At 43.4% G+C, this 22784-nt stretch overlaps 2 protein-coding genes across 11 annotated transcripts in view; both read left to right on the top strand.

The window, feature by feature from the left end:
* Window positions 1-9260, top strand: part of KIF1B (kinesin family member 1B) — a 94862-nt gene extending 85602 nt beyond the window's left edge. For all 9 annotated transcript variants that reach the window (XM_030507806.1, XM_030507803.1, XM_030507798.1 and 6 more), the window contains 7 exons: window positions 97-336; window positions 693-764; window positions 1371-1492; window positions 2225-2374; window positions 2868-3060; window positions 3685-3803; window positions 4555-9260. In XM_030507806.1, the coding sequence (XP_030363666.1) occupies window positions 97-336; window positions 693-764; window positions 1371-1492; window positions 2225-2374; window positions 2868-3060; window positions 3685-3803; window positions 4555-4597 (939 nt within the window). In that variant the 3' untranslated portion in view covers window positions 4598-9260. The remainder of the gene's footprint in view (window positions 1-96; window positions 337-692; window positions 765-1370; window positions 1493-2224; window positions 2375-2867; window positions 3061-3684; window positions 3804-4554) is intronic.
* Window positions 9261-10655: 1395 nt separating this feature from the next.
* On the top strand, window positions 10656-22645 carry PGD (phosphogluconate dehydrogenase). Of its 2 annotated transcripts, none has more exons than XM_030507813.2 (13): window positions 10656-10757; window positions 11496-11571; window positions 11976-12155; window positions 12276-12341; window positions 13451-13569; window positions 14951-15020; window positions 15361-15495; window positions 15643-15832; window positions 18385-18515; window positions 19003-19136; window positions 19488-19587; window positions 21661-21783; window positions 22336-22645. In XM_030507813.2, exons 1-13 carry the CDS (start codon window positions 10750-10752, stop codon window positions 22453-22455), a joined length of 1452 nt encoding a protein of 483 aa, XP_030363673.1. In that variant the 5' UTR covers window positions 10656-10749; the 3' UTR covers window positions 22456-22645. The 2 variants fall into 2 exon arrangements, with proteins under 2 accessions (XP_030363673.1, XP_030363674.1); XM_030507814.1 differs by lacking the exon at window positions 10656-10757 and adding an exon at window positions 11300-11318.
* The last annotated feature ends 139 nt before the right edge of the window (window positions 22646-22784 follow it).

The following is a 22784-nucleotide window of genomic DNA, read 5'->3' as shown; positions in this document are numbered from 1 at the left end:
TTACTGGTATGACTCTTAAAAGAATGCATAAGAATTCAGTGCCTATAAAGTAGGCAACATCCTGGAGCAGATGACACTGATTTCTTTTCTTCCTAGGTGGAAAAAACCCGACACTTCCTTCTGCTTCGTGAAAAGCTTGGTGACAGCATCCCCAAGTCCCTGAGTGACTCACTATCTCCCAGTCTGAGCAGTGGAACCCTCAGTACCTCCACCAGCATTTCCTCACAGATTTCAACTACAACGTTTGAGAGTGCTGTGACGCCCAGTGAGAGCAGCGGCTACGACTCAGCAGATATAGAAAGCCTGGTGGATCGGGAGAAAGAGCTGGCCACCAAGGTATAACATGAGAAAATCAGCATGGGTCTAAATTGGGTTGCCAAAGATGATTAAACATTAATGATGAGTTTCCCAGCATGGTGAATATCCAGTATTGTGTGAGTTTCTTTTTAATGTGAAATAACCCATCCTCAGCAGCCAATGCTGGTGGCTCGGTTTGTGCTACAGCTGTACCTTGTCCCCCTTCATTAGTAGTTCTGTAAACAAAACATTCTAATTTATCCTTTTTATCCTGTTTATCCTTTCATGAGCTGCCAAGTTTGTCTTGGCAAAGAGCCTCTTGTGTTTGAATTTCTCTGAAAATCTAAATTTAAAATCCTTTTCTGTGTGTTGTTTGTTTTCCTCCCCCACTTTAGTGTCTGCAGCTTCTTACTCACACTTTCAATCGGGAATTTAACCAGGTGTACAACAGCATCAGTGATTGTAAGGTAAATATTTCATGCAAGGTAAATATTTCATGCACTATATTTGTAGTGCAATAGCAATATGTTTGTAGTTTGTGGAATCTGTTGATAACTGTGAAGAGACAAAACACTTCATATGAATTTCTTTTCTTTTCAGTCTGCTGGAAGCATTTGGCTGGAATTATTCATATTGCAGGAATTAGAAATGGTGTGAACTTGGGCTATATATAGCTTCTAGTTAGCAGGCTGGAAGTGCTCTGTCTTTCCCTATATATACTTTCCTGATGTAAAAGGATAAATTGGGTTTTTAAACTCTGACTTATAGGTACAGGGGACACCAAGTTGCAAACTGGATAGTCTGATATTCTGTTGAGGGAGTCAGGGTGTGAATAATCAGAAGTTTAGGACATTAGTAACAAGCTGTGCCTACAAAAGTGCCATTGTATTTTCACCCCTGGATGGGTTTATGATGGTTGTGTGTGCAAATTTGACTACCAAGTGGGGAAGTGGCTGCTAAAAACACCTTCTATTATCTGAGCCTCCCGCATGCTCAGTGCCATGCTCTAGCCTGGACTGCAGCAGCTACCAAAAAATGCATCTCTAATATTTTCCATGTATTTGTCCTTGTAGTTGTCAGATATTTCCCCCATCGGGCGGGACCCATCCGTGTCAAGTTTCAGCAGTGCCACCCTCACACCTTCATCTACCTGCCCCTCTCTGGTGGATTCAAGATGCAATTCAATCGACCAGAAGTAAGTATGGGGTATTCATAGAAACACGTTACCTCTTGGTGTATCACAAATCTCTTTGCTATGTTTTCTGATTTATTTTTCTCCTCCTTCCTTCCTTTTCCCTGCTTTCAGATGTTTCTCTGTACAACCTTATCCTCTCCAATCACTCTGTACAATTATTTTTCCCCATTTTGTTCTTTTGAATTACTTTTTCTTTGTGCTGAATGAACAGTCAGATGTTCATCATTCCAGTGACCGGTGCAATGTCAGTGTGCAGAGTCCACAAGTTTTATGCAGAGCTCTGGTAAAAAGGCCTATGAACAACAACCCAGAATAAACCAGTTTGGCCAATAATCTCTGTTTATATCTCTCAGCTGTATCTAGAGAAGATATTTTTGGTTAAATTGGGACTAATTACTTAGTGAAAGGCATGTGATTTGTAGCTTCTCAGCCTAACATCCCTGAGAGGAGGAGTGCTGATGAAGTAATACATTTTACATGAAACCATAGTAAATTGGGCAAGAGAAGTGAGGGAGAAGTGCTGGGGAAACAACTTACTAGCAGTTATTTTAAGTTTTATTCCACAGACTTCAAGGGAAACTATTTTATTACTTTACAACAGGATCCCAATGTCATACAAAACTGGAAGATGAAACTTGTAAGACAGACAAGGCTGTAGATGCACTTTGAATTCCATTATCACATTCACAATTTGTTGTGATTTACTTTTCTTTATCCACTCTTATTTCTAAGAACACCAGAAGCAAATTCTCGTGCCTCCAGTCCCTGTCATGAGGTGGAACAGTTCCAGCTAATTCCTACAGTAGAAACTTCCTATCTTGCCAGAGCTGGAAAGAATGAATTCTTAAACCTTGTTCCTGATATTGAGGAAATCAGACCAGGGTGAGTTTTCTGTTGTTGTGTGACCATGGCTTCCTGAGAGCTGTCACAAGGGTTTTCTGAGATTTGTAGGGTTTTATGCCCCATTTGAGGAAGATAAATCAAACAAGTGATAGCAGAACTGCAGTCCTGTGTGATGGAAGCAGGATCGTTGTAGGTTGTGTTGATATTTGATCTCTGCAGCATTCATTCCCTGCATCTACTTAATAAACAGGATTTTCAGTGACTTGAATATAATGTCTGCTATCATCAAAACCATGGCTGAAGCTCACTGAAGTAGAGATCTTTGTGGCTCCTTCTTTCTGTCAGACCTTTGCGTAGTTCTTGAAGACAAAATTCAGTTTGCTGTAGAACTTTTGCTTAATACTGTTGTAGACAAAATGTACCAAGGACCAAGTGTCTTACACAGTGCTTTGCAGTTAATAGGGATACTTAGTAGGTGTCTTATTTAGGGGAAAATGTATTCCTGTTTATCCGTGGGTTTGTTCTTTTCTAGCTCTGTGGTCTCAAAGAAGGGGTACCTCCACTTCAAAGAGCCACTCTCCAGCTCCTGGGCCAAGCACTTTGTGGTGGTTCGCCGTCCCTACGTTTTCATTTACAACAGTGACAAAGATCCTGTAGAAAGAGGAATCATAAACTTATCCACAGCTCAGGTGGAATACAGTGAGGATCAGCAGGCAATGGTAAAGGTCAGTCTGCAGCTATCATTTACTTACCCATAGAGCAGGAATGTTACAGGTGGTAGTGCACCCATACAATCCTGTGTGTCATCTCTGATCCAAGGAAAATGCATCTGTGTCTTGGACAATGTCTGGTATCTGATGATTCTGCCCACAAAGTCCCCAGTTTGTTCAGGGTTTCTTATGTTTTGGACACAGTTGTACAAGAGACCAAAACAAGCTCCTGTTACACATTGTATTTTGCTTTTATGAGCATATGTTGGTACCATCACCCTTCTATGTTTGTTTTTTATAGTCTTGTTTCTGTGGTGTTTTGGGGTTGTGTATTTTGTTTGTTTATTTAGAAAGAAAAAACCCAAAGCAACACACACAAACATCCTGCAAGGAATCAAATTAACTTTACTGGTCCATCTCAGCTCTTAAAGTCCACACTTATGAGTTAAGCCTATAATTTGTAGAAGATGTCCTATTTGATTGACTAATAATATCCTGGAAATGACCATTGAAACTTAAATGAAAGACTTTAGGTCTTGTGGTGTTCGGGAATGTGCCATAGCAAACTCTCCCTCATAGAGGAAGTGTGCATCATGTGCTTGTAGACTTTAGTGATTTAAATTGTCCTTAATATTCCAGACACCCAACACATTTGGGGTATGCACAAAGCATCGTGGGGTCCTGCTCCAGGCCATCAATGACAAAGACATGAATGACTGGTTATATGCCTTCAATCCACTTCTTGCTGGCACAATACGGTAAGAGGCAGCTCATGGGCAGCCAGTGCTGCAGAGCACAAAGACAGTGAGAGTCGTAAGCAGGAGGCTGATAGTTTGTCACAGAATTTAACCTTGTTCTGTATTTGATGGGATGGGTGAACCGAAGGGCGAGGGTGGGCAACAAAGGGAAAATCAAACCGACCAAGTCCTGTGCTTGAGAAGTGCAGTGGCTGTTGCTTTGCCTTGTGACATTCTTGGCAGATGCGTCCAGTTTGAACATGTGTGGTAAGCTTCAAGCAATACTGCATGTGGAGGCCAAAAAATGGTTTCCTTGTATGGCTGTTGTACAGATTTATAAAGCTTCTTACTCCCTCTGTGCAGGTGGGTCTGGGCTGTGAGCTAAAGCCGAAATTCTCATTTCCTTCCCTTTTCTTGAGCTTCTCTAGAAGCCATTCCTGTAACAGAGGTCACACACACACCCTGCTTGCTGGAGAGGTCTTAGTACACTACAGTAGCTCTTCATTTCTGTTAAAAATAACTAAAAACTAAACTATTATTGTACAACATCAAATAATTTCTTAACAGTGCAGTCCTTAAAAGATCCTGTCTTCCTTTAAAGGAGCACAGCAGAAGAGTAAGAAGTCTTTCTCATTACAGCCCTTGATATGTTTTACGTATGGAATAAACTAGGACTATACAAAGTGATTTAAGAAAAAGGTTGGAAAAACTGTGGGAAGAACAATAAACTTGCAGAATTCAACAAATACTTCTTTACTTCTCTCTTGTGCAGGTCAAAACTGGCTCGAAGACGCACGGGCCAGCTGAAGTACTGAGTCCATGTAATGTTCTCATCTGTTCTCCCTAACTCACCTTCTGATAGATGAAGTGTTACCTCTCATTTTCTCTTTGTGATTCTTGACAGTTTCTCTTGTATGTAATCCTGTGGCTTAACATCCCCTCCCCTCCCACCTCCTTCAGCACATTTTCTAGGTATTCTAACCGTACCTTGTTTCTTTTCACTTGTACTGAGGATCGTACTAGTAGCATGTGGCCAAACTAAAAGAGAAAGAAAAAAAAAAAAGCAAAAAAACTGGAGTGATTATGCACGACTCTAAAAAGAAAAAAAAAAAAAAAGTTATTTATTTTTTTTCTTCTAACAATTGTTTTCCCATTTCCAACTGACCTTTCGGAGTCTGTCCCACTGTCCGTTGTTGTCTGTCTGGACTGCTGCAGGCTTTCATTCAGTTTGTGACTTGGCAGTAGTCATTGGTTCCCTCAGGGCAACGTTCTAATGCCAGGGAAAGAGAAATTCTTCTATGTAGGCATTACCCAGCGAGGAACTGCAATAGCTTCTCAGGCTTTCTGGATCCAGCCTCTAATTTAAACTCTGTTGAAAGCTGATATTGGACAAATCTATCTGGGCAGACTGGATTTTGGACTTGGTGCAAGTTTTTAGTTTCCAGGGTCCACCAGGTTAAGGCATGAGCTGGTAAAGGATAGGGAACAAACCAAGAGGGGCTGGCTAGAATAATCTGCCTTTAAACTCTTGTGGGGTTGCAGGTGGACAGTGCTTGGCTTTAACTCTTTCCCAGAACATTAACACTCACTACTCTGCCTCTGAACTGAGGAGACAGAATTTGTGCTGATATGAGGAAAAATAAAACACATCGATCAAATATTAGGTATAATCCCTAAAGTTAGATTCTCAGCCTCATATTTGGCAGATGGAGAGTGTTAAGTGGAAATGAAAGTGTGGTTGTTCCCTAGAGCCCTTTCAGGAGAGCACCGCAGGAGGGCAGTGTCTCCTCTTCTGCTTTTCGTCCTGACTGCAGAGTGCCTGGAGCGACAGCTCTTGCCTCTCTTGGAAGGGATGTACGGTTGTCACTGGTATGTTGGGATAGACTGCGGCATCATTCCGCAAGGCCTGCTTTATGCATGTGTCTCTTATCTGCAATACTCTGGTGACATCCCATCTGTTCATGGGGAAAGCATCCTCTGTGTACAGAATACTTTCTAGACCCAGCACTTGCAGTATTCTCCAGGGAACAGCAGGACACTTTCTATTCCTTTTGGAACAATTGTTGAATGTCTCCTAATTTCCCTGCTACAACTTTAATCAGCTAAAACCCCCTAGTTAGTTTTAACTTCAGAATTGATCCTCCCTGGAGGACAGATCAAAAGGACTCTGGTCCTGGTCAGTGGGTTTAATAATTGGCTTCTCGTTGATCAGCTGGGTGGCGTTAGTTCTTGACCTACAGTGTAAATTCTTCTTGTGGCCAAAGTTCTGGTCCTTGCCCCAATAAAGGAAGGCAGAATGAATTTCCTTTCTGAGAAGTGAACTCATCTTTCTTAGTTAGGTTTTCAGGGAGGTCGGGAGGAGTGGTGGTTTCTTTTACTGTGTTTCAGACTGCTGTGCTATACTTTATTGACTACCCTGGGCATTGACAGGGCTAGCTGTGATCCTGGGGGATGGACAGGGATTTCATCCTGAGGTTCTGACCTCTCAAGGGAGAGGTAAAAGGGTTTTGTTCCACTATTACAGTAAGCACATCTAGGTACACTCCAGCTCAAGAAGGTCATTTGGATTCAGCTCACTCATCACAGATTAGAAGTTCTGCGGCCAAAAGTGGACGTGGGACTGGCATCAGCTGAGCAATTTTTAACTTTATGGGGTTTTCCTTCTCCAGTAAAGTGCAATGCATGAGACCTCCTAACAGTGTGGTTGGCAAAGGAGCAGGGAGATGGAGTCTGACACTTGCTAGGACATGTCTTTATATATCTCGAGATAGGACTCAAGCTAAATCATGTGCTCATGCTATCTCCTGTGGTCCTCAGATTTATTTCAGAACTGGAAGCCAGAGTGAAGGAGCATCCTGGGGACCCAGGAGCATAATAGGGATTTTATTTCCTTTTATTTTTTTTTCCTTCTGGTTTTGTCTTGTTTAATTGTGTGTGACTCTTAACACAGCGATGATATTCGTTTGTTATGCAATGGACGATAATGCACTTCCAGTGTGTGGATACATCAGATTTGTCAGTGCTGCAGGAGGGCTCCTCAAGCTGGAGCTAAGCCAATCTCAAGAATTAGGTTAATTTTAAGCACTAAAGTTGTTGCTGCCATCACCACCATGTATAATGAAAGTGGAACCAGTTTCAGGAGGCAGCAATGTAGGTGGTGGCATCTTGTGACACACTTGAGAGCATTTTAAGTTTTATCTTTTTCTTTTAACTAGAAGAAAACTAGTTTGCTAAGTCTTTGCTTTGGATAAGCCAGAAAATGAATTAAGGAGATAGAGGCATTGCATAGAAACATGATTAAGGGATCTTCCTTTAAAAGCAGGAAGAGATGGATGCTTATTTTATACAGAGCTGGAAGTGTTACAGCCGTGTTGCGTAAATGTTACTCTTCTGTCTACAGACTGCAAGCAGCTTCTGGTGACTTGATGTCTCTGTGGATAACAGATCATCAGAAGAGCAAAATTCTATTTTTAAGCATCAGTATCTCTTAAAGCTGCATAATCTGTGACTAAAGATTTTTGTTGTGTAGAGTTCAAATGGGCATTACTGTTTTCAGGTCTGACAAAGGCATACAGTTAGAGTTTCTCGCCAATTACTGAAGCCTATGTTGAGACATCAGTTTCCCTGCTTAAAACTGGGCTGAAACCAATTCAAGTTTTCTTTAGAAGGATAATGAAGCAAAAGATTTTCGTTTACTTTAAAGCTTCTTTAATCTAGCCCAACATGTTAGACATGTCTTTCTAGAAGCAGAGCAAGAAGGGAAAAATGTGCTACGCTGCCTTCTCTTGGCATTTAAAAGTGCACTCTTGGTTACCTACTGCGTGTGCGTGAAGTCCTGGAGTCAGACAGCTCTTGGGGCTCACCCTCTGGAGACAAGGCATCATGCCATGGGCCTGCCAACCCACTGGGCATAAGCACTGGTAGGTGTTCTTGGAGAGAATGAGTGCAACACTGTGCTGTGTTTTAGGGTTTTATGTTCCTCACTAAAAAAAACAACAAAATTGCCTTTTTTTGTCTGTTGAAAATCATGTCGTTGATGTTGAGGCTTCTTGGATATTTTAAAACTAAGCTAAACCTCCTATACTGTTTTTTAGAAATGCACTTTAAGTACCTTTTCAAAGAAGATTCCTGTATTCTGGGATGTAGAAGGGAAGGGAATACTATTTCCAGACCACTAAGAAAGGGGTTTTTTTGGTCAGTGTCCAATAGTCCTTATTACCGATTCACAAGGTATTTCAAAGCAAAGACTTCACTTTTTGCTGCTTGTACCTTATTTACAGGGATTTAATTTTATGTAATGTATTGTATATTTATACCTCTGTAATTAATTGCACATTAGATAACAGGATTAGCTTTGGTATAACACCCATTGGTACTATACAATCAACTAATACTGCGTATGCCTATGCATCTTTCTGGTACTCTTGCACAGCCTTAGTTTGTGTTAGTGTAAACCATGGTGGGTGTTTCTGTTGAAGATGCAGCTGTGAACGTGCTGCTGGAAGGAAGGATACTGCTGCTGGAAGGAAGGATACCGCTGCTGCTCTGGAATGGTTTGCTGAATGTACTTCAAAATGGGTCTCTAACGAACGTGTGCGTTGCATCTCTCCATTGTAGTTAACCCCAATATGTGGTCTGAACTATACTGTATGTAGCAGGAATGTATTAATTTTGTGCTTCCTTGTTTAAAAACATCAGCTGTTCAAGAACAGGATTGACTTATTTTTTGTTCAGAAGGCCATTTATGCGTTCTAAGTATTTGAAATCCAAACTAGTCCAACCCTAACCAGATGGTTTTGTCCAATGTTTTTTGGAACGGTTTTTAACTCGACAGGATCAGCTGTGTATTCAGAAAACCGAGGGTGTGGAGGTTGTATAAGTCTTCAATTCTTGATGTTGCCAAGTTATTGGCCTGATCCTGAGCAGCACTGAGCTACCTCTTGCCTGCCCTGAAACCAGGCGCTAGAAGCAGAGGGAGTCTTGAATGCTCAGCACTTCCCAGGATCAGGTCTTAATTTTCCACTCTGCTTGTTCATACTTCATGTGCAGTTGATTAAGGTTCTTGCATTTGGACATTAGCCATGCTGTTGCACTGACATACACACTTTTAATTGCAGTCCTCATTCCCCTGTTTGATCTCTCTGTACACAAGGTATACAAGGGATATGCTGTGTAAGTGGCCTTCTTGAACAAAGCTCTTTGCAAACTGATTTCATCCCAGCGAAGGAGTGTATCAGCAACACTGTACATTAATTTCAGGTTTTCATTTTCTTATTTTATTTTGTAAATATATCCGAGATTTGGAGCTTGAGTATACAAAATGTAAATATAGTTCATGTATTTGTACTAATTCTGATCCATTTGCTGTATAGCCTTAGGTGTGCAATGCAGATATCTAACTGTGTATGGTAACCTTGCACCACTGAATTGTTAGTGACCGAGGTGAAACAATAAAGGTACAACCAGTGCATTAGCAGATGCAACGTGTGCTCCTTTTATTATGACTTAATTACTAGTATCTTACATTGAGGAGTTGTTTTCAACACCTGTCCTGAACAAGCTTAGGCTTTTGTGAGAAGAAATTTGTCTTGGCCGTTGTTGAGAAAGATGAGAGGTCTTTATCGTTCCTCATCCTTTTCCCTTTATGTTATGCAGAATTTTGGATGCTTTCTAAAGCTTCTTTTGCTTGAAAGATAAAACAAGGCTGTCACAGAGCTGCCAATGCTCCATTGACCATTAAAGATGACAGGAAGCTGAAATCAAACCATCAAAATGTAACAGCAGAGTTAAGGAGCCAGCTCTGTGGACAGAGATGTGTCAGGGAATCCTCAGGAATCACCCACGTCTTGGAAAGTTCTTTCACTTTTAAAAGTCATGGTGAGGAAACCAGACACGGCATTCCCGGAGCACTGAAATCCCCCAAGAAGGGGCCGCCGTCTGATGTCAAACACCTCTTTAACTGTGGAACAGCTCCTTGATGGCAAAATACTGACACCGGGCTGCTGGCTGGATCTGTTCTTTATCTGAAAAGCTGTCATGGGCAACTTGCTGGCTTCTTGCGGCTCTTGTTGGTTCCTTATTTCTTTCCCCATTCAGCACGTGAGTAACCTATTAACTTTTGTGGTTGCTCTTCCAAGAACTTGGTTGATACTTCAGAGAAACCACTATCTGTTTTACTGCATTCGGGTTCATTCACACCCACAAGTGGTGGATTCCCCAACAATGGACACTTTTAAGATTCAGCTGAACAGGATGCTAGGCCATTTAGCCTAGGTCATCCTTGCTTGGAAGGGTTGGACCAGGGGATCCTTGAGGTCCCTTCCGACTTGGGCTTCTATGGTGCTATGGTTCACTCAGTGCCCAGAAATAAGGTGAACCAAAAACTTTACAGCCAGTCTTCATGTTCAGAATTTGACTTTAATAGAAAGTAAAGATGCTTAAAGATGGTGCATCTGACTGACCCTGGCAGTGCCCAAGGCCAGGTTGGACACAGGGGCTTGGAGCAACCTGCTCTAGTGGAAGGTGTCCCTGCCCGTGGCAGGGGCTTGGAACTGGATGAGTTTTAGGGTCCCTTCCACCCTAAACCCTGCCACGATTCTTTCTTCCCTTCAACCCAATTTTAATCTCCTGCCGTGCCGACAGGGGCAGGTTTCTTTTATGCTGCCCGACTTCTAGGGCACACAAGGACAGATGGAGCGCTGTGCCCCGCGAGGTGCCGCCGCAGCCCCTGAACCTCGGCAGTGCAGGAGCTCCGTAACCCCAGCCGGGACGCACCGCCCCCCCGCCCGCACGCTGTCCCTTTAAGAGGGCGGGGCCGTCGCCCCATCGGCCCATGGGCGGAGGGCGGGGCTGGCCGGAAGAGCCAATGGGCGCGCTCGGCTGCAGCCCGCCCCGCCCGCGCGGCTGAGGGCCCGCCGGGCGCCCTCCCGCCTCAGGCCGAGACCCGGGAGCCGCCGCCGCCGCCGCCATGGCCCAGTGAGTGCGGGCCGGGGGTGGGCGGGAGCTGAGCGGGACCCGCTGCTCCCCGGGGCTGGTTCCGAGTGCCGGGAGGGAGGAGGAAGGGGAGGGTGGGCCTGGGGCCGCCCGGCGGCGGGGTGGGCGCTCACCGCTGGGGGTCCTGCGGCGGCTGAGGGGCGATGAGGAAAATGGGCCGGGAGGTTTCCTGGGTGAAACCGGGAGCGATCGGGTGTGGAGAGGTGGCTGCGGGGCAGGAAGCTCGCTCCTGACCCGGGGAATAGGAGGGGACGGGCTGGGTTTTGCTGCCTGCACGCCCCTTAGGGGCTGAATTAGGCAGCATCTAGCAGGATATCCCGTTTCCCCCTTTTTCTTTGCTCACCCCAAACCTGAGAAGCAAAGACAAAGCTGTGGTGTCCACACACGGTGTTCTAGTGCAGCAGCGGTGAAATGGGGAGCTGGGGTAGAGCTGGGTCCAGCAGTGGCACGTTACAGCCACTCACTTCACTCCTGCTGCCTGCTGCAGTGTCGCGGCTGGTTTCTGAACCTCTTCGTGTGTCTGGTGTTTAGGAAGGAATCTTGGTGAGTTGAGGCATGTATATGTTGGTCTCCACTCTGCCTGCTGGGCTGACTGGCAGCCGCAAGGATCTCTTACTGTAATAACCTACAGAATCAATTCACAGCATGTACTGCAGCCTGGCAGTAGCTGAATCACTGTTAATGAGACTTACATGGCTTTTTATTTCTTCCGCATTCCAGAGCTGACATTGCTTTGATTGGACTGGCCGTGATGGGTCAAAACCTTATTCTGAACATGAACGACCATGGGTTCGTGGTAAGCAAAGGAAAACGTTGTTGAGAAAGGCGGACTTGGGATTGGAACTGAGCATTTGTTCCATGTGATGGCCTAATGGGTGTTGTTTTCTCCTCCTGGGTATAGCCTAGGCTGCCCTTTGTCCTTTTGCCAGAGAAAACCAGCAGTGCATGCCCGTACTCTACTGGCCAACCGATGTGTTAGTTATGTGTGGCTTTGTGCTAGAGCTTGCTTTGGGCTTGGTTATTACTGACAGGTTCCCAAAGCACTCACAGACACACTGCAGCTTCATCCCTCTGCTCTGTGTCTTTGGGGAAGGTGGAAGTGGGAAAGCACATGATGTTGAACCTTGCTTTTGTAATCTGCAGCCTGAGCTAAAGGAACTGTTCTGTTGGCAGCTTTAACGTGTTTTCTTGCTCCTCCAGGTCTGTGCTTTTAACAGGACAGTTTCCAAAGTGGATGACTTTCTGGCCAATGAAGCCAAGGGAACCAAAGTGGTCGGTGCTCACAGCCTGGAGGAGATGGTCTCCAAGTTAAAGAAGCCCCGTCGCATTATCTTGCTGGTGAAGGCTGGAACTGCAGTGGATGACTTCATCAATAAATTGGTGAGGCAAACGTTATTTCTGCCTGGTTTTTGAAGTTAGCTCTGGAAGATCTCAGTTATTCATCATTAGAGAGGTTTTGAATACATGTAGAAAAACAAAATGCTGATTTACTTTTGATAGGTGCCGTTGCTGGAGACTGGGGACATCATAATTGATGGTGGGAATTCTGAGTATAGAGATACCACGGTGAGTTTGCTTTCTACCTGAAGTAGATGAATAAAATACACACGATTCTTCCTCCTCTGATCATCAGAATGGTCAGTCAATAAGATGCCATCTCCCCTTTGCTCAGGGAAGGCCAGCCTGAGTTATCTCTGCAAAACTGAATTATGCAGCTTATTAAAAAACAATTCTTACAGTAGTTAAGGACTGTATAAAAGTATATTTTTATAGAATTTACCCACATCACCGAAGAATATTTTTATTGTCATCCTTTAAAGAGTGATGGCCTTTAGAAAATTTCCTCTTACAATCTTAAAGAGTTTCCAGGGAGATTTGAAAAGGACATTTATAGGTTTGTTGTTTTATCTCAATCCTACATGACCGTGGGGCAATCCAGTAAGACAGAACTGCTGCTCTGGCTGTCTTGGTAATGGGAACAGCAGGGTAGTTCTCTGTTTTTCAGAAAAAACAAACCCAAAACAAAAGCCTGCTTGTGATCAGGCCGTAACTACAGAAGTTATGTTGCATATCTGGGATGCTTACATGAAAATATTACATTCAAATCAGTACTTGTGAATTTTAAAAGGGGGTCTGGTATTAGTCTTTCTGCCTTGGCATCCTGCTCTTGCATAAGTGTGTAGGCCAAGCCAGAGTCAAAAACAGGCACTAAATGAGGATTATTACTTGGGGAGCTTGCAGCTCCTCTTAGGGATCTCAGCCTGTGCTTCTCTCCCGCTCAGAGGGAATTAGTTTCCCTTACAGTTGTCCACGCTTGCACCTTTGCTCTGTAATGAACTCAGCAACTCCACCTTGCGCCTAATCTGCCTCTCCCCCAGAAGTATCACCTGGCACTGAATTCTGAGCCTTTTTCAGCCTCAGTACTCCTCTTTTCTGTCTGGTGCTTATAAAGACTTCTTTTTCTCAGCATATCTATTTTGCAAGGATCTGTGTCAAATCAACAGGAAGTTTCCTAATGTTTGCTTTGGTGTATGTACATGCTTTCTCTGAGGTTGTCTTCTAACATGTCCAAAGCAGAACTGAAAATCTAATTTGAGGTCTGAATTGCTAACCTTTATTTGTAAGGCTCTGGCACTGAAAGAAACTAAATAATGCTGCTCTGCTCTTTGTTCCAGAGACGTTGTAGGGAACTACGGGAAAAGGGCATCTTATTTGTTGGAAGCGGTGTTAGTGGTGGAGAGGAGGGTGCCAGATATGGTCCTTCACTCATGCCAGGAGGAGCCAAAGAAGCCTGGTAAGCATGAGCTAGTATATTCTCTTCAGAATGGTCTGCAACAATTGTCTTCTATTCACATTGAGAGTTGAGGGAGGGAGGGAAGGAGGAGGGTGTGGGTGTGGAGAGAACAAGATATGTTGCCATCTCGCTTCCTCAAGGCTCAAGATTTCTCAACCTAGCTGGAGTCATGGAGCACTGCTGAGCTTTCATGGCAGGCAAAAGAAAGGCAGGTTTTTCTTCCAGCAATCCACAGGCAAAAGTAATACCTACAATAAATCTGGAGGGAGAAATGTGTGCCAGGGGAGAAAGGAATTTTGCTTACGTTTTGAACAAGTATTATTTCTTGATTATGACTTTCCTTTTGGGCCCCTATGGACTTGGAAAGTTGTTAACAATGAAACAGGCAGGAGCAAACACCCCTGCAGTCACACACATCATCTGTCAAAGGAGGTTTCAGAACGTGTTTGTACTATTGAATACTTTTTGGCTGTTTTCTGCCATGCTGTTTTGTACTCGTGACTGTAAAGGACCATACATCAGTGTTCATATTAGGCTTTATGCCTGGTTGCCCATTTTCTCTGTAGATGTGGAATGAAAAGGCATGCCCAGGCTTTACCTGAGCTTTAGAAGTTCCTGTCCGTTTGCGTTAGCATTTCATACCAGTATCAGCCTGTTCAAATTTGATGGCACAAAGCCAGAGACATCATAACGGTGATCTGCTGTGTGATCATCTCTTTGCCATGAACAGCTCAGTAAAGACAGCTTCTCTTTGCCACCCTTACCTGAACATTGCCCCAACACTTCCCCAGCACCCGCAGCCATGTGCCACCCAGGCTCCTTTCCCAGTGGTCGCTTTAGGTTGCTCCCATCTTGGCATTCTACTGCTGTCCTGTTGGCTGAGCAGTTTACTACACCTGGGAGCTTGGCAATGACAAAAGCTCCTAATTCCTGCAGTAATGCACAGAACCATATCCTGACTTGCATTCATGGAGTTCCTTCCCTCTTTCCTTGTCCTCCTCCAGATCACCCTGGATTTTTCTTGTGGCTATAGAGCAGAATGGATTTTGTTTCATCCCTGCCACTGATCCTCTTTGAGCATGAGTCTGTACCAGAACCTGCCTTTATTTCCCCATTTCTAAAATGGAGAAAATAATATTTGGGCTCCTATAGGTACATTAAGACTGTCTTCACAGTGCTGTGTGACATAGGTTCTCCCCATTTCTCGCAAACAGTGTCTAGTTCTGGGAAAAACATACATTTTATTTGACATTGCTGTGTGGTGGGTATCAGCCTGCCCTCACCCCAGGTTACAGAAGGATGCATCAATGGATTTTTTTACATTTCTTTTGGTGTTTGTGTCCTCTGCCTGTCTGCTGAGGCGTATTATTTCTCCCCACAGGCCCCACATCAAGACCATATTTCAAAGCATTGCTGCTAAAGTGGGATCTGGGGAACCTTGTTGTGACTGGGTAAATATTTATTCGATACTGACCTTAACTTGTGGTTAGATCCATGCTTAGGTAGTTTGGTTGCTGAAGCTTATATGTGTTTGTCCTTAATAAAACCAGAAACATCAGTGGGCTGATTTTCTGTCTGACTGCATTCAATTCAGATCTACCATCTTTGGTAATTTAGCCCACAAAATGGACAGATGTGCTGGGGGAGCTTGATGGATCTGGGACTCAGTGTTTTCAGTTAGTGCTGGGTTTACTTCCTTCCTTCAGGCAGAAGGAAGCCAGAGGCAGGTGTGAAATGCTGCACGTGGTGACAGTGATGTTGCTGATGGCATTTTTGGATGTTTCCTGACAGGTTGGGGATGAGGGTGCTGGACACTTCGTGAAGATGGTGCACAATGGGATTGAATATGGAGACATGCAGCTGATCTGTGAGGCCTATCACCTGATGAAAGATGTGCTGGGCATGGAGCATGACGAGATGTCCAAGGTGAGCTGTAGGTCGTAATGTCTTGCCTTCTTGAGCCATGGTGGCTGTGTGCTGTTGAGGGAGGCAGCTGGGCATGGGTAAACCTGCTTGTATGTACATGAGGTTGATTTTTCTGACATGTCTTCTGCGCTTTTCCTCCTCTTCCAGGTATTTCAGGAATGGAATAAGACAGAGCTGGACTCTTTCCTGATTGAAATCACAGCCAACATTCTCAAATTCAAAGACAGTGATGGCAAGTACCTCCTCCCAAAGATCAAGGACAGTGCTGGACAGAAAGGCACAGGGAAGTGGACAGCCATTTCTGCCCTGGAGTATGGAGTCCCTGTCACACTCATAGGTAACTGCTTCCTTGATCTGCCCTTGGCTTTCCTACCTGCATGTTATGAGCATGGTAATAGGTAACCCCAGAAACGAGCCCATGCTGGGGCTTGGCTCACAGTAGAAGCTCTTCTGGGTGTAGTAGTTGCAGTGGTGTTGCCCTTGAAAGCTGTTACTGGTTTTCTTTACCGGGCTTTTTTACCTTGTTACCCTCAAATGTCAGTAACAGTTACCATGCCCTTGTCCACAGTATCTTCACCAGTGCTGGCCATGACTTGGTGATGGGGAACACAAGTGTAGTGCTAGAAGTGTTATGGTAGATTGATGGCATCAATTAATGAGTTCCCCTCAGTAATCCTCTACCTTATCTGCTACTCCAAATCCCAGCATAGCCTTAAAAATGTTAAAAAGAAAGACAAGAGGTGGGGCAGGACACCCTAAACCCCTGTTGCTTGAACACTGCTTGATAAGTACTTAGATGTTTCTGAGGAATAAGAATTATTTTTCAGATATCTACCCAAGTCTTCTGTCTGTGTTCCTGTATAACTTGGCTAACCCAGCGTCAGTGTGACTAAACAGGCACACGAGGGCAGGGCTGCAGTATGGCTTAAGGAGCACAGACAGGTTGTTTGAGAAGAGCGGCTGTTTTTTCCACCACAACAGTTGATTGTGGTGTTTCTTTATACACTTGGACTGCTGCTGGGTTTTGTTTTGTGGCACATAAGGCTTCTGATCCAAAGCCAAACTAATGATGGAAATGTATTTTGTAATTGCTTTGAATTATATCCCGAAAGTGTGAGACTTTACCTGCTCATGCACATATCTAACAGTCATGTTAACTACCCTTTTATCTTTATGGCCTCTGAACGGAATTGTGCAGAGGAGTAGTAATACATCTGCAACACATTCTGAGTGCTCTCTTACCACAGGTCCAATGTAGTCTTTCCTGTTGAGTAAGTAAGATGACTTGACAGGTTCTTTGCTCTTGGATTGGCTTTAATTCTCATGCTTTCACTACCTCTTTTTCCTTTGCCTTAGCTGGTCAAGTCTTTTTGTATCAGAAGATAAGAAACTATATTCAGCAGGCTAAAAGAGAGTAACTGCAGTAATAGCTATCAGAGAAACACGGCTGTGTTCCAACAGCATATTTTTACAAAGCGAGTTTTGTGAATGGCTTTAATATTCTACTACAGCTACAATCTTTCAGTTCTAGGCTTGAAATGGTGTTTCTCACTTGTGCTGGGAATGTTCTTCTGTTCGGGGTTTTTGTGCAGATTAAGGGTGGAGGAGACACTCCCTCCTCAGCCCTCTGCAGCGCCAGGGGAGCTCTGTTGGGTAACGATGAGTTGATAGGGGAGGACGTGCAACAGCCCTTGTGCAAACATGGCTGTTCTTAGGGCAGCTGCTGTGTGGTGTGGCTGCACACGCATGACTTGCAGGCTTCTGGTAAAAGCAGAGTCATGCTGCTCTTGCTTGTTCCTGTTCCCCCCCACATGCACTTGTCCCCAGCGTAGAAGGAAGTTTATGCAGAAATGGAGAAGAGGCAGGTCTGATTTTCTTACAACCTCTTCATCCTCCTGCAGGGAGCGTCCAGAATCTTGTGAAAACATTATTTGCTTGTCTTTTTATTTGGGTTTTTGTGGGTTGGTTTTTGTTTGGTGGGGATTTTTTTATTTTGGTTTATTTTTTGTAATTCATGACTCACTTAAAAGGTGGAAGAAAAGTTCACTATGAAGACTATAATAAACTTGATTGCTTTCCTTCTATCAGACCCTAGAAAGGAAATTTACACACACACACACCCCCCACCCCCATTTAACAATACCATCTTCAATTGCAAAGAAGTACCACTTAAACCAGCATGATTAGGGATTGACTGAGCCAGATCAAGAGATTGGCATTCAGGCTTTCTCTTTAGGAGCTGAAGGTACTGCTTGGCTAAGTCTTTAGCCCTGGAAAATGACATTTACTAACCTGCTTAGTGATGTTATAAAACTTTCTTATGGGCTTCTGAATACCTACCAGACTAGTAAAACTTATTTCCTCTTATAAGTTAACCAGCTGACTTATTCTTGGGTTTAATTGCTTTTATTTTGTATGTATTTCAAAGCTGATCTAGTTAATATGAGTTGGCATTTATGCAACAGCTTTTTATCTTCAAACACTACAATACTTGGTGAAGTCTTCAGCCTTGCCTGTCCCTAGACTGCAGTATAACAGCCTGTCTTTTACAGATAGGGAGAGATTTTAAAGTAAATACTTAAAATCAGGAGCTGATGAAGGTTTCTGAGGAGAAATTTGCACATGGATGACTTGTGACTTTTGTTCTTTATCATGTGAAAGCTGTATCAGTGAATATATACCCAGTGGTTATGCTGAGTGGCAGTTTGGTCCCTCAGTCATGCTGTTGAAACACTTGGATGTACACCTCTCTTCCCATGTGACTGCTTCATGATGTAGGTGGCTCATCATTCAGTGGTGGCTCTCCCTCTGTGTTTGAGGACAGGTAGCTCAGACCTTAACAGTGATACTGAACTTCCTAATTATCTCCTCTTTTCTACCATACTTCAGGTGAAGCTGTGTTTGCACGGTGCCTGTCGTCCCTCAAGGATGAGAGAGTACAAGCCAGTAAGCTGCTGCATGGGCCTAAACCAAAGCAGTTCGGTGGCAACAAGGAGGCCTTTCTGGAGGACATACGCAAGGTGAGACATTGTTCTTGCCAGAGTGTTAAAGCTTGCTGTATTAAAGCTGCATATTAAAGCAGGTTTGGGGTGCTGTAAACTCTGGTGAGGAGCTCCTGTATGTACATTTCATGACAGTTGGTCATGGTGCATTGTCTAGTGATGTCCACAAAGCTTAAAGTGACCAATTCCTTTCCTGACCAAAGGATAGTCCTGAAGGAATTGAAGTCTAAGCCACAGTGGGCAGTGACAACTAGCTGGGGTGCAGAGCTTACTTTTTTGCCCCTCAAGACTCTTATCTTTGTAATGGGGATAATGGCTTTTGACCTCTCTCTGTTGAGACCAAACTCTCCAACAATTAGAAAGGGTATTTTGGTTCTCAGCTGGAATGTGGCTACTGTACTCGTCGCTGATGAGATGTGGACTAAACAGAACATGTGGGCTGTGAAGTTTCTCATTCAGCTTTGTGGGATTTCACTTGGAATGTGATTTATTAATTTTTTTTTAGGCCCTGTATGCTTCCAAGATTATCTCATATGCTCAAGGCTTCATGCTGCTGTGGCAAGCAGCCAAAGAATTTGGCTGGACACTGAATTATGGTGGCATTGCACTGATGTGGAGGGGAGGCTGCATCATCAGAAGGTAATTAAGAGGTAACTTAGTTACTGAGGGGAGAAGAGCAGGCAACTTAGTTTATGCGGTGCTAGACTGACAAACCTAAAGGTTTTCTGGGAAAACCCATGGAGTTAATCTGTTAATAAGATACTGAGAGGCTGTGTATAGGTGGCACTAAAGGTTACTAGATAAAGCCAATTTTCTGGTGGCTTTTTCCTACTACTACAGATTTTCTTCAGTCTTTGTTTTATTTGCATCTTTCTCAATGTTTGGAATCTGAGTGTGGCTGAGTCAAATTTTGACACTGTAAGTTTTGGATTCTGGGCTCTTGTTAGAAGCTGTGAAATTTTATTCCTGGTTTACATGTGTTCTGCCTAGTGTGTTCCTGGGAAAAATCAAAGATGCTTTTGATCGAAACCCTGAGCTCCAGAATTTGCTGTTGGATGATTTCTTTAAGACGGCTGTTGAAAACTGCCAGGTGAGTTTCTAAGGAAGGAAAAGCAGAAAAACAATAGTTCGCAGTCTGGACTGTCTCAGCTTCCTTCCCAGGAGTTACCTTCACAAGTACATTTAGACTGAAAAATGAAAAGGTAGAGAACACCCTTGAAACCTATTTACAGAGCATCCTTAATCCAAAAGATCTCTAAACCTTAAGCTCTTTGGGACCGTGTATGTGTATCTGTACACATATAATGTATGGGTGTAGGTACCCTCGAAGGTCCCCTTCTTTAGTAGAACATACCAGTCTTAGAGGATCAGGACAGGAGAAAATTGGAGCTGGTTGAAATGGATCAAGGAGGTTCCAGTGATGAGGCAGGCTGCACTGAGGTCCAAATTAGGATTTACCATATACCAGGATTAGTAACCTGTCGTTGAAAAACTGCCCACAAAGGCCTCCTGCCTCTGTTTCTTCAGACAGTTGAGAATGTTAGTTATAAATGAATGGGAAAAAGAGGGGGGGGTGCATCACTGAAGCACTACTTCATAAATCAGCATCCAGATACATCAAGCAATGAACCAAGGCCTCATGTGATGTTTCCAGGTGTATTCGTATTGTCAACCTAAAGATAATACAGGAGGAAACGAACATAGAGTCCTTGTTGTGTCACGGTTCTCTTTCATACTAGCCAGGCTACCATTAGAGACTCAAAGTTTCCATTTTACTGTTACAGCAAAGCCTTAGGCAGAAATGTTGCAATTCCAAAGAACCACAATGTGAAGACAAAATGTCTAGCCTGTGTGAACATTCTCATCACTGCACTCGGGTGCCTGCCATGCATTTGGATGTCAGTTGTGCAGGGTATAAAGCTCTGTTCTATTACCATTGTTTGCAGTAGCACCAGAATAACAGTGTTCCAAACCCACTGTTCATTAGACCTAGGTCTGTCCAAACAGTGTCCTCATTTGGATGGAGTCTTTTGGACTCCATCCAAAGAACTAAAACCAGATTATCTGCCCAACAAAGAAGTCATGAATTATCAGTCATAATTCTTTTAACTAAAGCTGAATATTCCATGCAGGTTGCTAGATCAGATGTACAGTTGAAATGAGGATTTTCCACATGTCTGAAGTATTGTTGTGACATCTTATGCCTTTGGGCAGGCTTTGTGCTGTGCTTGATGAGAGGTCCTGAAAGTGCCTCAGAGTTTACGCAGTGTATTCCCCACTGTGTTCGTGTTTTTGGGATGCACTGACTATGTTCATGTGAAAGAACAGCATTCTTCCTTGAGGCTGTGGTTTGATTGCACGTAGAGTGTATGTCTGCATTCTGTTGTCCTGTTTGTTAACTCCTTCTTACTTGACGTTATATTGGTTCAACCTTTTTTTTATGTAAAATCAGGAATTTGCTCAGACTTGGTCATTAGATTTCATACAATGTGAAATAGGACATTGTCGTGGTTTAAGCCCAGCTGGTAACTCGGAACCATGCAGCCGCTCGCTCACTCCCCCCAGCTTCTTCCTCCCCCTGCTCCTGGAGGGATGGGAAGGAGAATCAAAAGAATGTAACTCCCACGGGTTGAGATAAGAGCAGTCCAGTAACTAAGGTATAACAAAAACCATTACTGCTACCACCAATAATAATAATGATAAGGGAAATAACAAGGGGAGAGGATACAATTGCTCACCACCCACCGACTGATACCCAGCCCGACCCGAGCAGTGATCTCTGCCTTCTGGGTGGCTCCCCCCAGTTTATATACTGGGCATGATGTGCTATGGTACGGAATACCCCTTTGGCTAGTTTGGGTCAGGTGTCTTGTCTCTGCTTCCTCTCAACTTCCTGTCCTCCCTGGCAGACCATGAGACTGAGAAAGACCTTGGTCGGAGTGAACATTACTGAGCAACAACTAAAAACATCAGTGTTATCAGCGTTGTTCCCAGGCTGAAAGTCAGAAACACAGCACTGCACCAGCTACTGAGAAGGAGAAAAATGACTGCTGTAGCTGAACCCAGGACACACATGCTGTGACACTGAATAGTTCATAGCCTGCATGTACCTCTGAGAAATCACTGATTAGTGTCTCCCCCTGACCCTTTTCCTCTCCCTCAGGACTCCTGGCGACGTGTGATCGGTACTGGAGTACAGATTGGCATCCCTATGCCCTGCTTCACCACAGCACTTTCTTTTTATGATGGATACAGGCATGAAATATTACCAGCTAACCTGATTCAGGTAGGTACCTGAAATAGTGTAGCAGGTCTTCTAGCTGGTGCAATACCGTCATGTTGTTACTTAAATACTGGTCTAAAGGCCATGATGGTGATATGTCCTAATCACTTCACCATTGTAAAGATAAAGGCATTGATTGCCTAATATAATTCTGCTAAACCTGAAATTCCTGGCAATAAAATACTATGGGATGTCTGGATAAAGAACACTGGAGATACTGGTATGACAGTGCCCACATGCGTTAGTATTCATCTGTGCACCAAGGGTAACATATCTTTGCATGAAAATCCTTTATAAAGAAGTATCTTTGAATCTTTGGATACAAGTGCTTGGTTTTTAGATCAGTATCTAGCAGAAATAATACACTTGTCTTTCTACAGAACTCATAATTACTAGATATTAGTAATTGTGATTTTGCTAATAAAGAGAAAAATGTTTGAATGCTATGATATTGGAGCCAGACCTTATTTCTAGTCAAGTATCAATAGGTGCAACTTCTAGTACTCATATGACTGTGATATTCATGTGTCTGTTTTGTGTGTGTTCTTATTCTAGGCTCAGCGTGATTACTTTGGTGCACATACATATGAGTTATTATCGAAGCCGGGTGTATTTATCCATACTAACTGGACAGGCCATGGAGGAAATGTGTCCTCTTCTGCCTACAATGTGTAATAGAAATCATTCCTCTTGAAGCCAAGATACTGTAGATCTCAGATGTTCCTCCTAGAATATCACTTTTTACTGTACTGTGCTAGAACTTGTGTTTAGACACTTTTGTAATAACTTGTGGGTATATTTCATATATATAGATCAATATATATATATAACATAAGAAAGCTAAATAAATTAGCTTATAAATGCATTGAGGTGTTTTGTTTCCATTGCTGCTGGCCAAAACTGCCTAAAATGTCTTTGTGCTGTATTTAATAGAATACACTTTATAATGATAATATCTTTATTGCATTATAGTGCATAAACTCATAGGGATCAAGATAGAGATG

This window comes from Strigops habroptila, chromosome 16 (genome assembly GCF_004027225.2).
Source record: "Strigops habroptila isolate Jane chromosome 16, bStrHab1.2.pri, whole genome shotgun sequence".
Taxonomy (NCBI): Eukaryota; Metazoa; Chordata; class Aves; order Psittaciformes; family Psittacidae; genus Strigops; species Strigops habroptila.
Note: the sequence above shows the minus strand (reverse complement) of the source record. Positions and strands in the feature narration are given on the sequence as shown.